A 21,132-nucleotide genomic window follows, 5' to 3' on the forward strand; every position below is an offset into this window, starting at 1 on the left:
TGGTTCATCTATTGAAAGTGCATTCTCCTTATAAACAATATAAGGGTATTCTGCTTACCTCACTGCTATACACTACATAAGAGTAATTTCTTTTTTGTCTTTTTTTTCTGTGTGTGTGCAGTTTTCAGTTAAGTTGGCTCATATTGTGGGTGTTAACACTGAGGGAGCCGCTGACATGCACAAGGAGGTGGAGAAACGCATCTGTTGGGATCTCCAAGGAAGGGACACGGCTCAAAATACGTCCCTACATGCTTATCTAGCTGGCCGGCCGGCCGACCTCTCAACTAGAAACCGCAGTGCTAAGGGAACCCAGGCAAGCACCCTGTCACCATTGCTCGTGTACTCCGGATAAGGCTGGGAGAGAGAGAAATCAGCCGGGAGAGGGGGCATAAAGTTGCCTGAAAGCAATACAAGCATATGTAAGCATGTCATATGGTTATTGAGATATACTATTGCCAGCAGTATGGTACAAGAATTTATGAACTGTTCTACGCACTAAATAATATACTGGTGTATAAACTGCTTTATTACTAACAAAGTTTCCATATGCATGGACTATTACTATTAACATCATATTAACACGGGACCCGTCTAGTCACTAACACAAGTTGTGAAAAGGACTGATTGCAATATTGCACTGATACTACTACTAACTCTATATCTGGATATGTGGAGAATCTAAGGACAGTCTTATGATCCAACAGTAGATAATATCACATATTATTTTCATATATAAGAATATAAATGCATGGGTAATGTGAGAAAAAAAATATTAAGGAGCTTTTAATATATGCTTATTTTGTGTTTTTTTTTACTGTGTGATTTGTAATGTTTATGTGATGCTGGCCGGTATCATTAATGTATATGTCTAAATATTATTTGGATTAAAACCTACAACAGATTGAATAGGCATATTTTGCATTTGTTTTAAATAAATTCAGTTTTTTTTTCTGTATTATCAATGACTTTGAGCCTCATTCATAGACGCACACAAAAGCTAATGCCGCCGGAGGCGTCTAATTCACTGATGCATCTGGATTAGCAGCATTGGATCACTCTGCATGAACATCTGTCTGTGTTCTCACTCAGCCTGGGCGAGTGAAGCTGTGACCAAGGATGCTGTTAACGGCCTCTTAATGCCCAGAAAATGAGGGTTAACACCCTCCTTTTTCTGGAACACTGGCTGTCGTCACCCCTTCCCTGACCCCAAATACACAGATCTGAAACAGCAGAGATGTGTGCAAGCCATTGGCTTTGTGTACATCCCTGGATCTGGCCCTATGTTTTGGATCATTGTAATGCCTCTTATACAGTTGATGCCCATTGTCCTATAATGTGACTTCATTGGTGTTTCTATGTTTTCTCTGACGTCCTAGTGGATGCTGGGAACTCCATAAGGACCATGGGGAATAGACGGGCTCCGCAGGAGACTGGGCACTCTAAAAGAAAGATTAGGTACTATCTGGTGTGCACTGGCTCCTCCCTCTATGCCCCTCCTCCAGACCTCAGTTAGAATCTGTGCCCGGCCAGAGCTGGGTGCTCCTAGTGGGCTCTCCTGAGCTTGCTAGAAAAGAAAGTATTTGTTAGGTTTTTTATTTTCAGTGAGATCTGCTGGCAACAGACTCACTGCTACGTGGGACTGAGGGGAGAGAAGCAAACCTACCTGCTTGCAGCTAGCTTGTGCTTCTTAGGCTACTGGACACCATTAGCTCCAGAGGGTTCGAACACAGGGCCTGACCTCGATCGTCCGTTCCCGGAGCCGCGCCGCCGCCCCCCTTGAAGAGCCAGAAGACAGAAGAGAAGCGATGAAATCGGCGGCAGAAGACTCCTGTCTTCATTAAGGTAGCGCACAGCACCGCAGCTGTGCGCCATTGCTCCCATAGCACACCACACACTCCGGTCACTGTAGGGTGCAGGGCGCTGGGGGGGGCGCCCTGGGCAGCAATTATAATACCTTTTGGCACTTAAAATACACATAATACAGTCTGAAAACTGTATATGTGTAAAAACCCCCGCCATTAAGTTACATAAAACGCGGGACAGAAGCCCGCCGCTGAGGGGGCGGGGCCTTCTTCCTCAGCACACCAGCGCCATTTTTCCTTCACAGCTCCGCTGGAAGCAGCTCCCCAGGCTCTCCACTGCAGTATCCTGATACAAGAAGGGTAAAAAAGAGAGGGGGGGGCACATAAATTTAGGCGCAAATAAGATATTTAAGCAGCTATTGGGTAAATCACTTTTTATAGTGTAAATCCCTGTGTTATATAGCGCTGTGGTGTGTGCTGGCATACTCTCTCTCTGTCTCCCCAAAGGACTTTGTGGGGTCCTGTCCTCAGTCTGAGCATTCCCTGTGTGTGTGCGGTGTGTCGGTACGGCTGTGTCGACATGTTTGATGAGGAGGGTTACGTGGAGGCGGAGCAGGGGCAGATAAGTGTGGTGTCGCCCCCGACGGGGCCGACACCGGATTGGATGGATATGTGGAAGGTCTTAACCGACAGTGTCAACTCCTTACATAAAAGGTTCGATGACGCAGCAGCCTTGGGACAGCCGGGGTCTCAGCCCGCGCCTGCCCAGGCGACTCAGAAGCCGTCAGGGGCTCATAAACGCCCGCTAGCTCAGATGGTAGACACAGATGTCGACACGGAGTCTGACTCCAGTGTAGATGAGGATGAGACAAATGTACATTCTACAAAAGCCATCCGATGCATGATTACTGCAATGAAAGATGTATTGCACATTTCTGACATTAACCCGGTTACCACCAAGAGGGGTATTATGTTTGGGGAGAAAAAGCAGCCAGTGACTTTTCCCCCATCTGATGAATTAAATGAATTGTGTGAAGAAGCGTGGAGTTCCCCTGATAAGAAACTAGTGATTTCTAAGAGGTTACTGATGGCGTACCCTTTCCCGCCAACGGATAGGTTACGTTGGGAAACATCCCCTAGGGTGGACAAGGCGCTAACACGCTTATCTAAAAGGGTGGCACTACCGTCTCAGGATACGGCCGCCCTAAAGGAGCCTGCGGATAGAAAGCAGGAAGCTATCCTGAAATCTGTGTATACACACTCTGGTACTCTACTGAGACCTGCTATTGCTTCAGCCTGGATGTGTAGTGCTGCAGCAGCATGGACTGATTCCCTGTCAGACAACATTGGTTCCCTCGACAGGGATACTGTTTTGCTAACCCTCGAACATATAAAAGACGTCGTCTTATATATGTGGGATGCCCAGAGGGACATTTGCCTGCTGGCATCTAGAATTAATGCAATGTCCATTTCTGCCAGGAGAGTATTATGGACTCGGCAGTGGACAGGTGATGCTGATTCTAAAAAACACATGGAGGTTTTGCCTTATAAGGGTGAGGAAGGCAGCCAGTTCCCAGGAACAAAAATCCTCCCCTGCTTCCACTAAGTCCACCGCATGACGTTGGGGCTCCACAGGCGGAGCCAGGTGCGGTGGGGGCGCGTCTCCGAAACTTCAGCAACCAGTGGGTTCGCTCACAGGTGGATCTCTGGGCTGTACAAATTGTATCTCAGGGATACAAACTGGAGTTCGAGGCGACTCCCCCTCGCCGTTACCTCAAATCAGCCTTGCCAGCTGCTCCCAGGGAAAGGGAGGTAGTACTGGCGGCAATTCACAAGCTGTACCTCCAGAAGGTGATAATCAAGGTCCCCCTCCTTCAACAGGGAAGGGGTTACTATTCCACAATGTTTGTGGTACCGAAACCGGACGGTTCGGTGAGACCCATTCTGAATTTAAAATCCTTGAACACTTATATAAAGAAGTTCAAGTTCAAAATGGAATCGCTCAGGGCGGTTATTGCAAGCCTGGAAGAGGGGGATTTTATGGTGTCGCTGGACATCAAGGATGCTTAGTTGCATGTCCCCATTTACCCACCTCACCAGGAGTACCTCAGGTTTGTGGTACAGGACTGTCATTACCAATTCCAGACGTTACCGTTTGGTCTCTCCACGGCACCGAGAATATTTACCAAGGTAATGGCCGAAATGATGATACTCCTTCGGAAGAAGGGAGTTATAATTATCCCGTACTTGGACGATCTCCTCATAAAGGCGAGGTCCAGAGAGCAGTTGTTGGTCAGCGTAGCACTCTCTCAGGAAGTGTTGCAACAGCACGGCTGGATTCTGAATATCCCAAAGTCGCAGCTGATTCCTGCGACGCGTCTGCTTTTCCTGGGCATGATTCTGGACACAGAGACAACATCACGGGGGTCGCCCATGTAAACCGCCAGGGCGGCACGAGAAGCAGGATGGCAATGGCAGAAGCCACAAGGATTCTTCGATGGGCGGAGAATCACGTGCTAGCACTGTCAGCAGTGTTCTTTCCGGGAGTGGACAACTGGGAAGCAGACTTCCTCAGCAGGCACGACCTCCACCCGGGAGAGTGGGGACTTCATCAAGAAGTCTTCACACAGATTGTAAATCGCTGGGAACTGCCACGGGTGGACATGATGGTGTCCCGCCTCAACAAAAAGCTAAAAAAATATTGCGCCAGGTCAAGGGACCCTCAGGCGATAGCTGTGGACGCACTAGTGACACCGTGGGTGTACCAGTCGGTTTATGTGTTCCCTCCTCTTCCTCTCATACCCAAGGTACTGAGGATAGTAAGAAAGAGAGGAGTAAGAACTATACTCATCGTTCCGGATTGGCCAAGAAGAACTTGGTACCCAGAACTACAAGAAATTATCTCAGAGGACCCATGGCCTCTGCCTCTCAGACAGGACCTGTTACAGCAGGGGCCCTGTCTGTTCCAAGACTTACCGCGGCTGCGTTTGACGGCATGGCGGTTGAACGCCGGATCCTAACGGAAAAGGGCATTCCAGATGAAGTGATTCCTATGCTGATAAAAGCTAGGAAGGATGTGACAGCAAAGCATTATCACCGCATATGGCGGAAATATGTCGCTTGGTGTGAGGCCAGGAAGGCCCCAACAGAGGAATTCCAGCTGGGTCGATTTCTGCACTTCCTACAGTCAGGGGTGACTATGGGCCTAAAATTGGGGTCCATAAAGGTCCAGATTTCGGCCCTATCTATTTTCTTTCAAAAAGAACTGGCTTCACTGCCTGAAGTTCAGACGTTTGTAAAGGGAGTGCTGCATATTCAGCACCCTTTTGTGCCTCCAGTGGCACCTTGGGATCTTAACGTTGTATTGGATTTCCTGAAATCACACTGGTTTGAGCCACTTAAGACCGTGGAGCTAAAGTATCTCACGTGGAAGGTGGTCATGCTGTTGGCCTTAGCTTCAGCTAGGCGTGTGTCAGAATTGGCGGCTTTGTCGTGTAAAAGCCCGTATCTGATCTTCCATATGGACAGGGCAGAATTGAGGACTCGTCCCCAATTTCTCCCAAAGGTGGTATCAGCGTTTCATTTGAACCAACCTATTGTGGTGCCTGCGGCTACTCGGGACTTGGAGGATTCCAAGTTGCTGGACGTAGTCCGGGCTTTGAAAATTTATGTTTCCAGGACGGCTGGAGTCAGGAAAACTGACTCGCTATTTATCCTGCATGCACCCAACAAGCTGGGTGCTCCTGCTTCAAAGCAAACTATTGCTCGCTGGATCTGTTGCACGATTCAGCTGGCACATTCTGCGGCTGGACTGCCGCATCCTAAATCAGTAAAAGCCCATTCCACTAGGAAGGTGGGCTCTTCTTGGGCGGCTGCCCGAGGGGTCTCGGCTTTACAGCTTTGCCGAGCTGCTACTTGGTCGGGTTCAAACACATTTGCTAAATTCTACAAGTTTGATACCCTGGCTGAGGAGGACCTTGAGTTTGCTCATTCGGTGCTGCAGAGTCATCCGCACTCTCCCGCCCGTTTGGGAGCTTTGGTATAATCCCCATGGTCCTTACGGAGTTCCCAGCATCCACTAGGACGTCAGAGAAAATAAGAATTTACTCACCGGTAATTCTATTTCTCGTAGTCCGTAGTGGATGCTGGGCGCCCGTCCCAAGTGCGGACTCTCTGCAATACATGTATATAGTTATTGCTTCACTAAAGGGTTATTGTTATGAGCCATCCGTAAAAGGAGGCTCAGTTGTTGTTCATACTGTTAACTGGGTATGGTTATCACAAGTTGTACAGTGTGATTGGTGTGGCTGGTATGAGTCTTACCCTGGATTCCAAATCCTTTCCTTGTTGTGTCAGCTCTTCCGGGCACAGTTTCCCTAACTGAGGTCTGGAGGAGGGGCATAGAGGGAGGAGCCAGTGCACACCAGATAGTACCTAATCTTTCTTTTAGAGTGCCCAGTCTCCTGCGGAGCCCGTCTATTCCCCATGGTCCTTACGGAGTTCCCAGCATCCACTACGGACTACGAGAAATAGAATTACCGGTGAGTAAATTCTTATTTTTGTCCACTACAGTATCTGTGTTTATGTATACATGCTTCAATATGTGAGCTGGGTATTTCACATTGTCTTTGAATTGTGTTCAGGTTTACTAGCATATAAATGTTGATAGTTGTAAAGTAATAAATCCTTGTTCCTTACCTCTCCCACTAAACAATACTGTATGTACTGTAACATTCAATAAAAAAAAAAAAAAAGAAACTGATGACTAATGTACTATAACAACAGAGGGGTATATTTACTAAGATTCGTAATTTCCGAAAATAGGTCAAAGTTCAATCACGAATGACATCGGCAGTGTAAAACTGCAACTTTTTGAATTGATTACGACTAATTTACTAAGCTGTCGTATTCGTATTTTTCTTTGCTTCCGATGTCGATGTCATTCGTGTTTTTTTACCTAATTTGACGGCAGTGATTAGCAAAACACTGCCGTTTTTTTTACAATCAATCTCGGCCGGATCTGTGTGATCCGTGCTGGGGTTCGTATTTTTTTTTTTTTTTAAATTAAACAAAGTAAAATCCTAAAAAAAATTGCGTGGGGTCCCCCCTCCTAAGCATAACCAGCCTCGGGCTCTTTGAGCCGATCCTGGTTGCAGAAATATGGGAAAAAAAATGACAGGGGTTCCCCCATATTTAAGCAACCAGCATCGGGCTCTGCGCCTGGTCCTGGTCCCAAAAATACGGGGGACAAAAAGAGTAGGGGTCCCCCGTATTTTGAAAACCAGCACCGGGCTCCACTAGCTGGACAGATAATGCCACAGCCGGGGGTCACTTTTATACAGCGCCCTGCGGCCGTGGCATCAAAAATCCAACTAGTCACCCCTGGCCGGGGTACCCTGGGGGAGTGGGGACCCCTTCAATCAAGGGGTCCCCCCCCCAGCCACCCAAGGGCCAGGGGTGAAGCCCGAGGCTGTCCCCCCCCATCCAATGGGCTGCGGATGGGAGGGCTGATAGCCTTTGTTGTAAAATAAAAGATATTGTTTTTAGTAGCAGTACTACAAGTCCCAGCAAGCCTCCCCCGCATGCTTGTACTTGGAGAACCACAAGTACCAGCATGCGGCGGAAAAACGGGCCCGCTGGTACCTGTAGTACTACCACTAAAAAAATACCCCAAAAAACACAAGACACACACACCGTGAAAGTATAATTTTATTACATACATACACACATACATACATACTTACCTTATGTTCCCACGCAGGTCGGTCCTCTTCTCCAGTAGAATCCAAGGGGTACCTGTTGAAGAAATTCTACTCACCAGATCCAGTGGTCCAGGCTCCTCGGCAAATCCAGGGATAATCCACGTACTTGAATAAAACAAAAAAACGGCTGCCCGACCACGAACTGAAAGGTGACCCATGTTTGCACATGGGTCACCTTTCCACGAATGCCAGAAACCCACTTTGCCTTCTGGCTAAGTGGGTTTCTTCAGCCAATCAGGGAGTGCCACGTTGTAGCACTCTCCTGATCAGCTGTGTGCTGCTGTCCTCACTGACAGGCAGCACGCGGCAGTGTTACAATGTAGCGCCTATGCGCTACATTGTAACCAATGATGGGAACTTTCTGCTCAGCGGTGACGTCACTTTAGGTCAACCGCAGGGCAGAAAGTTCCCATCATTGGTTACAATGTAGCGCATAGGCGCTACATTGTAACACTGCCGCGTGCTGCCTGTCAGTGAGGACAGCAGCACACAGCTGATCAGGAGAGTGCTACAACGTGGCACTCCCTGATTGGCTGAAGAAACCCACTTAGCCAGAAGGCAAAGTGGGTTTCTGGCATTCGTGGAAAGGTGACCCATGTGCAAACATGGGTCACCTTTCAGTTCGTGGTCGGGCAGCCGTTTTTTTGTTTTATTCAAGTACGTGGATTATCCCTGGATTTGCCGAGGAGCCTGGACCACTGGATCTGGTGAGTAGAATTTCTTCAACAGGTACCCCTTGGATTCTACTGGAGAAGAGGACCGACCTGCGTGGGAACATAAGGTAAGTATGTATGTATGTGTGTATGTATGTAATAAAATTATACTTTCACGGTGTGTGTGTCTTGTGTTTTTTTGGGTATTTTTTTAGTGGTAGTACTACAGGTACCAGCGGGCCCGTTTTTCCGCCGCATGCTGGTACTTGTGGTTCTCCAAGTACAAGCATGCGGGGGAGGCTTGCTGGGACTTGTAGTACTGCTACTAAAAACAATATCTTTTATTTTACAACAAAGGCTATCAGCCCTCCCATCCGCAGCCCATTGGATGGGGGGGGACAGCCTCGGGCTTCACCCCTGGCCCTTGGGTGGCTGGGGGGGGGGGACCCCTTGATTGAAGGGGTCCCCACTCCCCCAGGGTACCCCGGCCAGGAGTGACTAGTTGGATTTTTGATGCCACGGCCGCAGAGCACTATATAAAAGTGACCCCCGGCTGTGGCATTATCTGTCCAGCTAGTGGAGCCCGGTGCTGGTTTTAAAAATACGGGGGACCCCTACTCTTTTTGTCCCCCGTATTTTTGGGACCAGGACCAGGCGCAGAGCCCGATGCTGGTTGCTTAAATATGGGGGAACCCCTGTCATTTTTTTTCCCATATTTCTGCAACCAGGATCGGCTCAAAGAGCCCGAGGCTGGTTATGCTTAGGAGGGGGGACCCCACGCAATTTTTTTTGGCAAAAAAAAGCACTTTCCAACCCCTTCCCACTGATATACATGCACGGATCTCATGGATCCCTGCATGCATCTCAAATCACGAATAAAAAAAGCAGGTCTGTTTTTTTTTAGGACTTTTTTACGAATTGTAATTTTTCACGGCAGTGTTTTGGGTTTTTTTGCTTTGCACTTCTTAGTAAATGACCGAGATTCATACTTAAACAGGCGTAATTTGACCGATGGTGTATTCATTCGTAATTTTTTACCTGAACTAGAAAAAAATTACGAATGCCCTCATCACTGCCGTGATTAGTGTTTAGTAAATGACCGAGATTGACCGAGATGACACTTTGATGAAAAAACGGCATCTCGGTCAAAATCGGGAGCTTAGTAAATATACCCCAGAGTGTGTTACAAGTGTATTCCAAAGTGGAAGAACCTGAAAGTTCATTTTTTCCCAATTATTCTGATAAGAGGTGATGCAGTCTGTTTACATAAAAGATACAGTGGCATATTCATTATGAAAAAATTGTGAATTGAGAATATTTAGTTTTCAATTCTCATTCTTCCATTTCACAATTTTTTCGATATTCATGAAGTCTCTCTAAGAAAAATATCACTTCCTAAAAACCGCTTCTTCTTCCAAGCAGCTTTTCGGAAAAGTGATACTTTTCCTGCTGCTGCCTCACACTGCGCATGCGCAGCTCAAAGACAATCTCCATTGGTCCCCCGCCCCCCCTCCCTAGCGGCCGTCCACTAGTTTTCCCCAGGCCCAGCCAACACCCGCATGCAGGCTGCCGCTGCTGCTCACTTTCCCCTGGCTCCCCGGCCACACAGTGAGAGCTCTGCTGTAGCCCACTCACCCTTTCTGCCGGGACCGACCATTATCTGCCCAGTCGCAGCCCCCTCACTTTACCTGGCCACACTGTCAGTTTGGAGGTGAGCGCTACAACAGCGTGTGTGTCTCTTCCCCCAGGTTGCGCTGTAACCGCAGCTCCCTGGGACCTTATTGCTGGTTTTTTTTCCCTCAAGCTGCTGTGTAAACGGCAGCTTGTACAGAGATTCAGAAGCTGTTTGCCATCTCTGGATAAAGCATTTTTGGAGTTTGATGAATGTCACAATTTCTACACTCCCTGGGGAGTGTAGAAATTGTGACATTTAAAGGATAATGAATATGCCCTACATTGTTAAAAACAGTTTTATTCAAGGTGGTTTGCAGCCTAATATTTATATGTACTGTGTAAGGGAGGCCACATTGCCATAAGTCAGAGACAATACTCACCACTGACTACCTGACTACCTAGACATAAGTTGCTTGTCAGGACCAGTAGAGGTCTCCAGCATCAAGAGTGTAGTGTTCCTGATGTCGGACAAGCTGGCCAGGCGATAGGCTGGGGTGATATTTAGCATTAAGGTGCCAGGGCCTGGATGGTCCACATATCTTATGCATGCTATCTGTGAGCCAGAGTGACAAACCTGGTACTGTGTCTGCTTCATCCTGTATGGTGTTTGTGACCTGCGGTAATACCAGACTTGATACCTGTTGTGCAGCGGCCGCTAAGTTGATGTGAATAAACAATACACTGTTTTACTGTACTGCTGGACGCAATTCTTCCCACCTTGCAATAGTACTATAGAATTAGTAGGAACCAGTAATAATAGCAAAAATCCACATATCCACATTATTTTTGGTTCACTTGTTTGCTAGACAGCATCCTGTCTGAAATGTATGAAAAGCTAACCAACAAAAAAATTGCATAAACTTTCTAAGAAGTTTATGGTGTTACTGGATTTGTTTTAATCAGGTGGGCTATGAAAGAAGATTGAATAACAGGATTACTAATTTTCCTTCCTCTAGTTTAGAATTACAATTGTTTATAAGGAAAAAATAGAGATTTTGAGTACAACTGGAATTAGGGATTTAGCAGAAATGTGGTCAGTTGGTCCATGAAATGATTTCTAGATGAATAATATAGGTGCTGCATGGACCTGGATTTTCAGAACAGTCAATTCCTTTCTTAGAACGCATAGCAGTTATTACTTCTGTTTGTCCATTAAAGGACAAAGATTATTAAATCACCAACTATAATTTCAATATTTTCTGTTGGATACATTAATGGAGTAAAATCTATTTTTGTAGAGCTTGTTCAATTAAACTAGAGTAGTGTTATTATCATGTCTTGATTTGTTTAAAAGTTACTGCTAGGTGAAGTTAAATAGACATACAAATATTTTGTATGATCAATGCAACACTTGGGACATTCTTCTTTGAAGTGTATTTATGATATTTAATTTTCCCTAGATTACCAGACTTGTAGTTCGAAGCACCTGGGTGACTCAAAATTTCATTGTTTAGATACACTCTCTTGCAGAGGTTATCTAACACTGCAGGTCTGCAGATTCTTCTCAGAGTGTGACAATGGATATCTGAAAAGGTAGGAAGAGCATTGTATTTCCAAAATTGACCCTTTAAATTCATTATTTTTTTTAAATGAAAAACAAAGATTACACGGATTTTTTTCTCACTGACCATTTGCAGCTCTATGGATGAGATTCATTTATTTTTCCCCCCTTCCATTCACACCACACCGGCAGCTATGCCATTGTTTGTGCCAACGGCGCGATTACATCATTTCAGCTCACTACCCCCAGGGGTGGTGAGGTGAAATTCGCAAAAAGTGATCCATTTGGGGGCCCAAATGAGACTTTTTGCATCGCGCCCAATAGTTTAGTCAGCTTTAGCCACTTCATGTAGCTAAATCTGACTGCTATGGGTGCAAAATACATGCTAAAATAGATCAATTGAATATTGCCCCACGATCTCCTGTCACTTTAGATGGGAGATCAGGTGCGATATAACAATTGAATGTCACCCCATGTACGTATAGTTTGACTTCATATTTTTGTAGACTTTAATGTGCGCATACGACTGAAAGGTACCAGTATGAGACCACTATCATTCACATGTCAGATTTGCTATTACTGTATTTTTGCCTAATTATTAAATTTTCTACAATTTAATCTCAAACAAACCATGTACCACAAATTGATTTTCTGCATTTCACTTCATGGAGTATTCATAAAGGCCATTACATCATTCAATCTCCCAGCAACTCACCCCTATGTACATGTTGCCCCCTCAATTATTCACTCCCCTCTTATTAACACTCATGAGCTTTTTACTTCCCTATATTCATTGACAATAACATCTACAATCTCTCACCATAAAAAAACTTTCACAGACCTCTGACACCCACATTTATCTCTCCTGCTTTTGATAGCTGGTGATTTTTCACCAATCCAGGACCCAACCACTTGCATCTCTCACATTCACCTGGTTCAAAGCAACTTAGAAATCCAGTTAACCTCACAAACATCACATGTCTTCCATCACCCTCCAGATCACTAAAATGTGCCTTATGAAATGCATGCTCTGTTTGTAACAAATTAACATCCATCCATGACCTCTTCATATCTAACAACTTCAATCTGCTGGCTATAACAGAAACATGGCTCACACAATCAGACACGGCCTCCCCTGCAGCACTGTCACATGGTGGTCTCCACTTTACACACACCTCTAGGTCTGGAACCATAAAGGAGGTGGGGTTGGATTATTACTTTCCAAATCTTTCGCATACACTGTTCTACCACAGGTTCCATCACTCACATTTACATAATTTGAAGTACATTCCGTCAGGGTTTACTCACCTTCTCTGCGTGTTGCAGCTATCTATCGCCCTCCTATCTATCGCCCTCCTGGGCATCCCAAACAATTTCTGGAAGATTTTTCTGCCTGGCTTCCTCCCTTCCTATCCTCTGACATCTCCACCATCATCATGGGTGATTTCAATATTGCTATTGATTGCCAAAAATGTGCTGCTCATGCCTCCAAACTACTCTCTCTAACCTCCTCTCTCGGGCCTCTCCCAATGGACTGACTCCTCTACTCATCAGGAGTGCCACTGCCTTGTTCTAGTATTCACCAGACTATGCTCCGTTTCTGAACAAACTAACACTCCTTTCCCCCTCTCGGATCACAACCTTATCACCTGCATGATCTCCTCCATTAATTCAAACTCTGTGTTGCTGAAGTCTTCCAATCCTCCTCAAACCCGCAGAAATATTAACACAAATAATCTTCAAGAACTTTCCACCTCACTCCAACAACTGCTTTCACCTACTTCTGCATTCACCTCTCCTGAGATGGCTGTATCACACCTGAACCAGACTCTAGAAATAGCCCTTAATGAAGTGGCTCCAGCTACCCACCACTCTCCATGCAGGCCTAGATGTCAAACATGGCACTCTAAATTAATAAGACATCTACCCATCACACTACAGGCAGGCCTAGATGTCAACCATGGCACTCTTAATTAACAAGACAGATACAAAAACTTACACGTAAACTTGAACGTCAGTTGCGTAAATCTCGTATTTCAAGCGACTTCCTCACATATAAGACTGTCTACCACTCTTATTGAAATGCCCTGGACCATGCCAAACAAACATATTTACAAACTCTCATCTCTGCTCAAGTCTCTGACCCCAAATGACACTTTAATACATTTAAATCACTTCTGAATCCTCCCTCACCTACCCCACCATCCACTATCAAGGCACAAGATCTTGCTTCCTACTTCAAGGAGAAGATTGATAAGATCCAAGATGAAATGGTATAGATTGTAAGTAGGCAAGCAGGGCCTTCCTACCTCTGTGACTGTTTGTTATTACCCAGTTTTGTTATATCATTGTTATTTCCTTTTTTAAAGCGCATTGGAATTTGCTGAGCTATATAAGAAACTGTTAATAAATAAATAAATGTGGTAGGGAACATAGGGGGTCATTCCGAGTTGATCGCTAGCTGCCGTTGTTCGCAGCACAGCGATCAGGCTAAAAATTGGCATTTCTGCGCATGCGTATGGTCCGCAATGCGCACACGCGACGTACGGGTACAAAGGCCTTTGTGGTTTTGCACAGGTTCTAGCGATGTTTTCATTCGCACTGGCGGACGCAAAAAGATTGACAGGAAGGGGGCGTTTCTGGGTGTCAACTGACCGTTTTCAGGGAGTGCTTAGAAAAATGCAGGCGTGCCAGGGAAAACACAGGCGTAGCTGGCCGAACGCTGGGTGGGTGTGTTACGCCAAAAGCCAACCCACCAATAATAGAATCAATGCACACGAAGAGTAACTACAGGGCTGGTCTTGTTTTGCACAAAATGTTTTTGTAGGTACTCTGCTGCACAGGCGTTCGCACTTCTGCAAAGCGAAAAATACATTCCCCGGTGGGCGGCGACAATGCGTTTGCACGGCTGCTAAAAACTGCTAGGGAGTGATCAACTCGGAATGACCACCATAGACTGTAAGCTCCACTGGGTCATGGACTGATGTGAATAGCCAAATATTCTCTGTAAAGCGCTGCAGATTATGTGGGCACTATATAATACCCCTTTTCCACCTACGTACCGTGTCCGATCCGGGATGTTTAACACGGCTACAACCCGTGTCGGCTCCCCCGTTTCCACTACACTTCGACACGGGTTATTCCCGTGTCTGATCTGTTTCCACCTAACCCGGGTAAGCTCTGTAAAAGCCTATTTCTGTCATTACAAATGGACTTTTTACTGTCTCATCAAGATGATGTCATCAAAAGGACCAAAACAGAGGGGTGGGGCCTGCTCACAGCATTGCAGCAATGGACGCCGGCGCAGTAGCTGTGTCTAGCATGGAGTCGCAGACTGTTTGCAGTTTACTGCTGCTTTCTGCTACAGACAGCTTGATGCAGCTTTTCACCTTGTGCTACCTACTGCAGAGCTGGAGAAGGAGAGCTCAATTCTTTGCAGAGAGGGCTACCTATCGACGCAAATATTTGAAAAGGAGGAGAGCGCGTATATCATCCACTGTTGTTATTTCTCTCATAACAATGAACTGTACACCAAGCCGAAGAATGTGGATGAGAGATCGCAGACATGGGGAAGCATTCATGCAGACTATTCTAGCATATCAGGAGGAGCAGTGGATGGCAAACTTCAGGATGTCTCGCGCTACATTCGAGTATGTTTTGGAACTACTGTCCCCCGCAATAACCATGCAGACCACCAGGTTCCGTAAGCCCATTGAGCCAGCCAGGAGATTAGCGATTGCTCTCTGGTGGTATGCTACCCCTGGAGAGTATCGCACAGTTTCCAGTTTATTTGGAGTAGGGATTGGCACGGTCTGCAAGATTGTCTACCAGGTCACGCGGGCATTGCTGGATACCATGTACCATCGCTTTATTTCCTTGCCACAAGGACAGCGGCTAGATGAGACTATAAAAGGGTTTAAGAAGCGTGGCTACCCACAGTGTGCTGGTGCCATAGATGGGACCCACATCCCCATCATCGCCCCCCGTGACAACCCAGCAGACTATTACAATCGTAAGGGTTGGCATTCCATTGTTCTGCAAGCGGTAGTGGACCACAAATACTGGTAAGCACTGTTTCACTAATGTGTTTGAAATAGGCTTGGCCTGTTTTATGATAATGCATAAACCTTTATTTTTAGTTTCACAGATGTCTTCATAGGGTGGCCCGGACGGTCACATGATGCAAGGGTTCTCGCCAACTCCGATCTTTACAGTATTGCTGAGGACAAGCTTGGTGGATGGCTTTTCCCTCGAGAGGTAAGATTATTTACTACTTAAACTGAAATGTTTGCCCATAAACCAATAGTCAAGTTTTACCCCTGTAATAATATTAATGTTTTATTAACAGAAATCGGTGATCGTACATGGTGTGGACATCCCGGTCCATCTCATTGGTGATGCAGCATACCCATTACAGCGCTGGCTAATGAAGGGCTACACCCAGCATGTTCACTTATCCCCCGAACAGACATCATATACCCATGCCCTAAGTTCGGCCCGTATGGCAGTGGAGAATGCGTTTGGGCGTTTAAAAGGACGCTGGCGCTGCCTCATGAAGAGGAATGATGTGGACTTGAAAATAATGCCAGATATAGTAGCGGCCTGCTGCATTCTCCATAACATATGTGAGATTCAAAAGGAAAACTTTCTCCCCGAGTGTAATATACATGATCATGGGGCGGGGGTCGCTGTACATGATGCACCAGGCTTGGTGGGGGGGCATGACGCTGCCAGCGAGTGCATAAGGGCCACCATTGCAGCTAATCTTCAAACAATGTTGCAGTAGAGAAGACAGACAAGTTTTTGTGTGCAAACAATTTTTGTTTATTTCGTTTTTCAGTTATAAAAATTTGGTTCAAAAGTTATTATATTTTTTCTTTTAAACAGTTGGCACACATTTTCTGAGGTAACAATATAAAATATTTAAGTGCAAACATGTCACTGTAAAATTCCACATAACGCAAGGGGTCTTCAACATGTGTCCCTCCAGCTGTTGTGGAACAACATGTACCAGCATGTGTTGCTATGTGTTTCCACAACAGCTAGAGGGCCACATGGTGAAGACACCTGCCCTGAGGTAAAAGAGTAAAGTGCAAACAGGGCACTCTGTAAAAAAAAAAACCTTAATGTTTGGTTTGGCAGGTATCGGGTTACCCCCAATATTTGGATCACACTGCCGCACATTTTCTGAGGTAACAATATAAAATATTTAAGTGCAAACATGTCACTGTAAAATTCCACATAACTCAAGGGGTCTTCAACATGTGTCCCTTCAGCTGTTGTGGAACAACATGTACCAGCATGTGTTGCTATGTGTTTCCACAACAGCTAGAGGGCCACATGGTGAAGACACCTGCCCTGAGGTAAAAGAGTAAAGTGCAAACAGGGCACTCTGTAAAAAAAAAACCCTAATGTTTGGTTTGGCAGGTATCGGGTTACCCCCAATATTTGGATCACACTGCCGCACATTTTCTGAGGTAACAATATAAAAAGGTAGCCCCAATATCTGGATCCCACTGCCCATTTTCTGAGGTAACAATATAAAAGTTTAAAGTGCCAACAGGGCACTCTGTAAAATCAAAATAATGTTTGCATTTGTATGTATCAGGGTTGAGGATACAGTGCAAACAGAACCTTAAAACACAAACATTGTTTTATAACCCGCTGCTCTAAGGCAGTTGTCTATATACCCGAAATTCTGAGGATTGCGGGATTTGTGTTGGGGGATTTGAGGGAGGCTCATAGTTGTATGGACCATATGGGTGCTGTGGGTAGGCTGTGTCTTGCTGTTGTGTTTGTGTGGTATTCCCTATGGTACGTGCAAACGTGCGTTCAAAAAATGTCATCTGCCTATCATGCATGGTCATTAACTGACTCATAAAAGTTTGATGCATTTCTTTTTCTGACGCAAGAAATCTCTCAAGCCGTGCATCTTCCTGGGCATTGAGCTCACTATCTGCCTCACGCAGGTGATCCACGATAATGGACTTCATTGCTTTGACCGTTTGTTCTGTTTTGTTCAGTTTCTTTTTCCGCTGTGGAAAGTTGTAGACTGTGAAGGAGATGAAACAGAATGTAAGCAACAATATAAAAATAGCAGTGGTAGCATATACGTGTTTGTGGCCTTCTCCCACCTGCACACTAGCTATACTCTGCAACATTACCATGATTCTATAAAAAAATAGCAGTGGTAGCATATACGTGTTTGTGGCCTTCTCCCACCTGCACACTAGCTATACTCTGCAACATTACCATGCCTTTACATATAGGGACTGCTGCAACTGTATTTGTAATGGTAATACTTACTATTTGAGCGCAAAGTCGTGGTCTTGGGGGGTTGCGACGTCTCCGCCTGAGACTGTGGTACGTCCTCAATAGTGGCACTGATGGAATCATCATTGACGGTCGAGTCTTCAAAACTGCTGTCCGATATAAGCAGCGGGGATGATGGGCTGCATTGTGAGCTGGGAAGGCAGTGCTGTGTTTCGTCACAGTCCTCGTCGACTGACATCTGGCGACTGGCAGAGCTGGATGACGATAGTGCTATGGGATTTGTTATCGCAGTTTTGCCGAAGACACTATAGCATAGGTCATAATATGGCCATTCCATACGCCCAGCACCACTTTTCTTGCGGTTATGGTCGTGTACTTTGGTGAATTGTCTGCGTAGTGCCTTCAATTTGTTAACGACTTGTTGCTGGGTTTTTTGGATGCCCCTTTCTGCCAGCATAAGGGATATGTTCTTGTAGACGATAGCATCCTTAACTGTTCCAGTCACCTGCCTTCTTATTTCTTCCTCTCCCCGAATATTAAGCAGCTCTTTGATCTCTGTGTCTGACCAGGTATGGCTAGCCATGTTGCTGTGCTGGAGCTTCTGCTGCTGTATATTGTCTGTTTGTTTGGAAGCTGCTGCAATAAAAATATCTGTATGTACCCAGCGCGACTTCAGAGTGTTTTGTTTGCAAGCTGCCTCAATGCCTGCATGTGCCCAGCGTAGTGTTGTTTGCTGCTGCGGTGCCTGCATGTGCCCAGTATGTCTCCCAGGGATGACATCATCTTCCAGTGCCCCAGAAGCAGCCAATCAGCGTCTCAGAGCGTTACTCGGGTCTGAAAACACGTGTAATGACCGTTTCCACTGCACCGCTATCCGTGTCATTACCGTGTTCTACCCAGGTAAATAGCCGGGTTAGATTCCCGGGTCACTCAACCCGTGTTGACCCGTTTCCACCTACTAAAAATCCGTGTCGATGCGCGCCCCCGTGCAAAAACACGGGTAAAAACAGCTAGTGGAAAAGGGGTATAAATAACTGGTAATAAAATAATACAGGTTGAGTCTCCCTTATCCAAAATGCTTGGGACCAGAGGTATTTTGGATATGGGATTTTTCCGTATTTTGGAATAATTGCATACCATAATGAGATATCATGGTGATGGGACCTAAATCTAAGCACAGAATGTATTTATGTTACATATACACCTTATACACACAGCCTGGAGGTAATTTTAGCCAATATTTTTTATAACTTTGTGCATTAAACAAAGTGTGTCTACATTCACACAATTAATTTATGTTTCATATACACCTTATACACACAGCCTGAAGGTCATTTAATACAATATTTTTAATAACTTTGTGTATTAAACAAAGTTTGTGTACATTGAGCCATCAGAAAACAAAGGTTTCACTATCTCACTCTCACTCAAAAAAGTCCGTATTTCGGAATATTCCGTATTTCGGAGTATTTGGATATGGGATACTCAACCTGTAATACAATTGACAGAATTCTCATTATTATTGACTGAAGTATGCATTTAAGGAATCCATATTACTCTACTGTACATTAATTTAAACTCACTTTCATTTTCCAAAAATGACAGTAATTTCTGATGAATACAGGGTTAAAGTGTGCGGGTTTGCAATCAAATTATATAATATCTCAGAATCAACAATACTAATATAATATGATGTATGATAACCTTTATGACATCAACCAAAGTACAACCATTACTCTGCAAAACATGTACTTATTAAGGAGCTAAACAGTACATTCACCAACAGTGAGGGAAGAGGGGAACATGCAAAAGCGCAGTCATCTCTGCGGTAATATTATGTATTTTATTCCAGAACCGAATATTTATTTATTGTACAAGTGGATTGCAACTGTCCATAGAGATAGTTTGTGTGAGCTGATTTATTGAGGAATTTGTGATCTCATATTATGTTTAGTAGTTGTTTATATAAGTGTGTATATAATATATATTTTTAGAACGTATTAAAATGTGGGAATATTGCTAGTTTTACTGTGGTTCTAGGTTGAGTAGCCTCTTGATGTTTAACGTTAAATTGCCTCTGGTCATTTTCTATTGGTGAATCATCACCAGATACTGGCTAGAAGGGAATACAAGCACTAACCTGTTCTTCTTATTAGCTTATGTAAGCTAAAGTAGATTTGTGGTACACAATTAGTTTTACTTTTAATGTACTATTTGCGTATACTCGTAAACATGTGATTTTAATTTATCATCAAGGACATTTTTTTCCAGACAGTTTTCAATCTTTAGAGAGAAAGATTATGAATGTTAATAGTGTTTGGTGATTTAGATGCATGGATCAGAAAATGACTAATTCCATCATTGCTTTCTTTACATGTTGTGGAGAGTTAATGGTATGATAATCATGTCTCCATAGCTGTATGTTTGTTCCTTATTAAATGTACTTAATGAGTGTCAAACTTGTTCTTAGAGCTGCCTACGTTTTGAACCAAGCCCACTTAGCAGTTTAAAGCACAGGTCCCAACCCACATGCCTAGATAAAATACAGGATTTGCTAAGAATGTGAGTTCATTAAAGCCACAAGTACACCAGCGCACAGCTACTGAAGATGAAAAATCCAGTCTTGGCTGTATTGTCATTTCTTTGGGACAAATTTCTAATCTTTATCAAACTGAAATCAAATGGTGCTCCTGTAACTGCCAAAAATGACAACATGTATTATGACACAACTCTCTTTAAAAGAGGTGATCTCTTGGAAGTTCCGAGGACTCTCTTTATTCATTTTGGTATCTACCTTGGAGACAATCGGGTTGCACATTTGATACCAGATATTCTTCCAGTTTTGTCTTGTAACAAAACTTGTATTCAGAAAATGGTGACGAACAAAAGGCTCATAGCTGGGGTGCTGGCTAAGGTAGCTAGTGTAAGGATGGACAATGTGCAGGATTTTGCTTATGGCGGGAACATAATAATCAACCACATGGACCGAAATGTCCCAAATAAAGCGCTTTCTGGTGAAGAAGTGGCTCAAAGGGCAGAGAAACTTATTGGAACTACATCTTACAGCCTGCTGTGGGACAACTGTGAGCACTTTGTCACCAACTGCAGATACGGTACACCTATCAGCATCCAAACAGACAAGGTAAATCGTTTAGGGAACCTACTGTATAAACAGAGTCAATATTTGTATAGAAATATCCCACCTATACTCTTATATGAACACAGGTAAATGCCTAAGAGACAAAAATAAAGTCACATATCTTTTTGTTCCTTATTGTAATTATAGTGGATGTCTTTGTTTATTCCATTTTTCTTAATCTAACCACATCGTACTTATACTGTACTTTCAGGTGTGTCTTTATACTTGGCGGACTTGTCTGACAAACCAGTATTCTTTCCTATTCACTGCATCACTTAAGAGTTTCACTTACTAAATACATGTGAGGTTCGCTCTGTATCGTGTAAAA

General features: G+C 44.6%; 1 protein-coding gene across 1 annotated transcript; it reads left to right on the top strand.

The window, feature by feature from the left end:
* The first annotated feature begins 20,273 nt into the window (after window positions 1-20,273).
* Window positions 20,274-20,902, top strand: LOC135050266 (lecithin retinol acyltransferase-like). Its single transcript, XM_063956604.1, has 2 exons — window positions 20,274-20,807; window positions 20,891-20,902. Exons 1-2 carry the CDS (start codon window positions 20,274-20,276, stop codon window positions 20,900-20,902), a joined length of 546 nt encoding a protein of 181 aa, XP_063812674.1.
* Window positions 20,903-21,132: the final 230 nt, after the last annotated feature.

This window comes from Pseudophryne corroboree, chromosome 1 (assembly GCF_028390025.1).
Source record: "Pseudophryne corroboree isolate aPseCor3 chromosome 1, aPseCor3.hap2, whole genome shotgun sequence".
In the NCBI taxonomy this organism is placed as follows: Eukaryota; Metazoa; Chordata; class Amphibia; order Anura; family Myobatrachidae; genus Pseudophryne; species Pseudophryne corroboree.

Coding starts and splice junctions, on each gene's coding strand:
- LOC135050266 (XM_063956604.1), top strand. CDS start 20,274: ATGAAAAATCCAGTCTTGGCTGTATTGTCATTTCTTTGGGACAAATTT.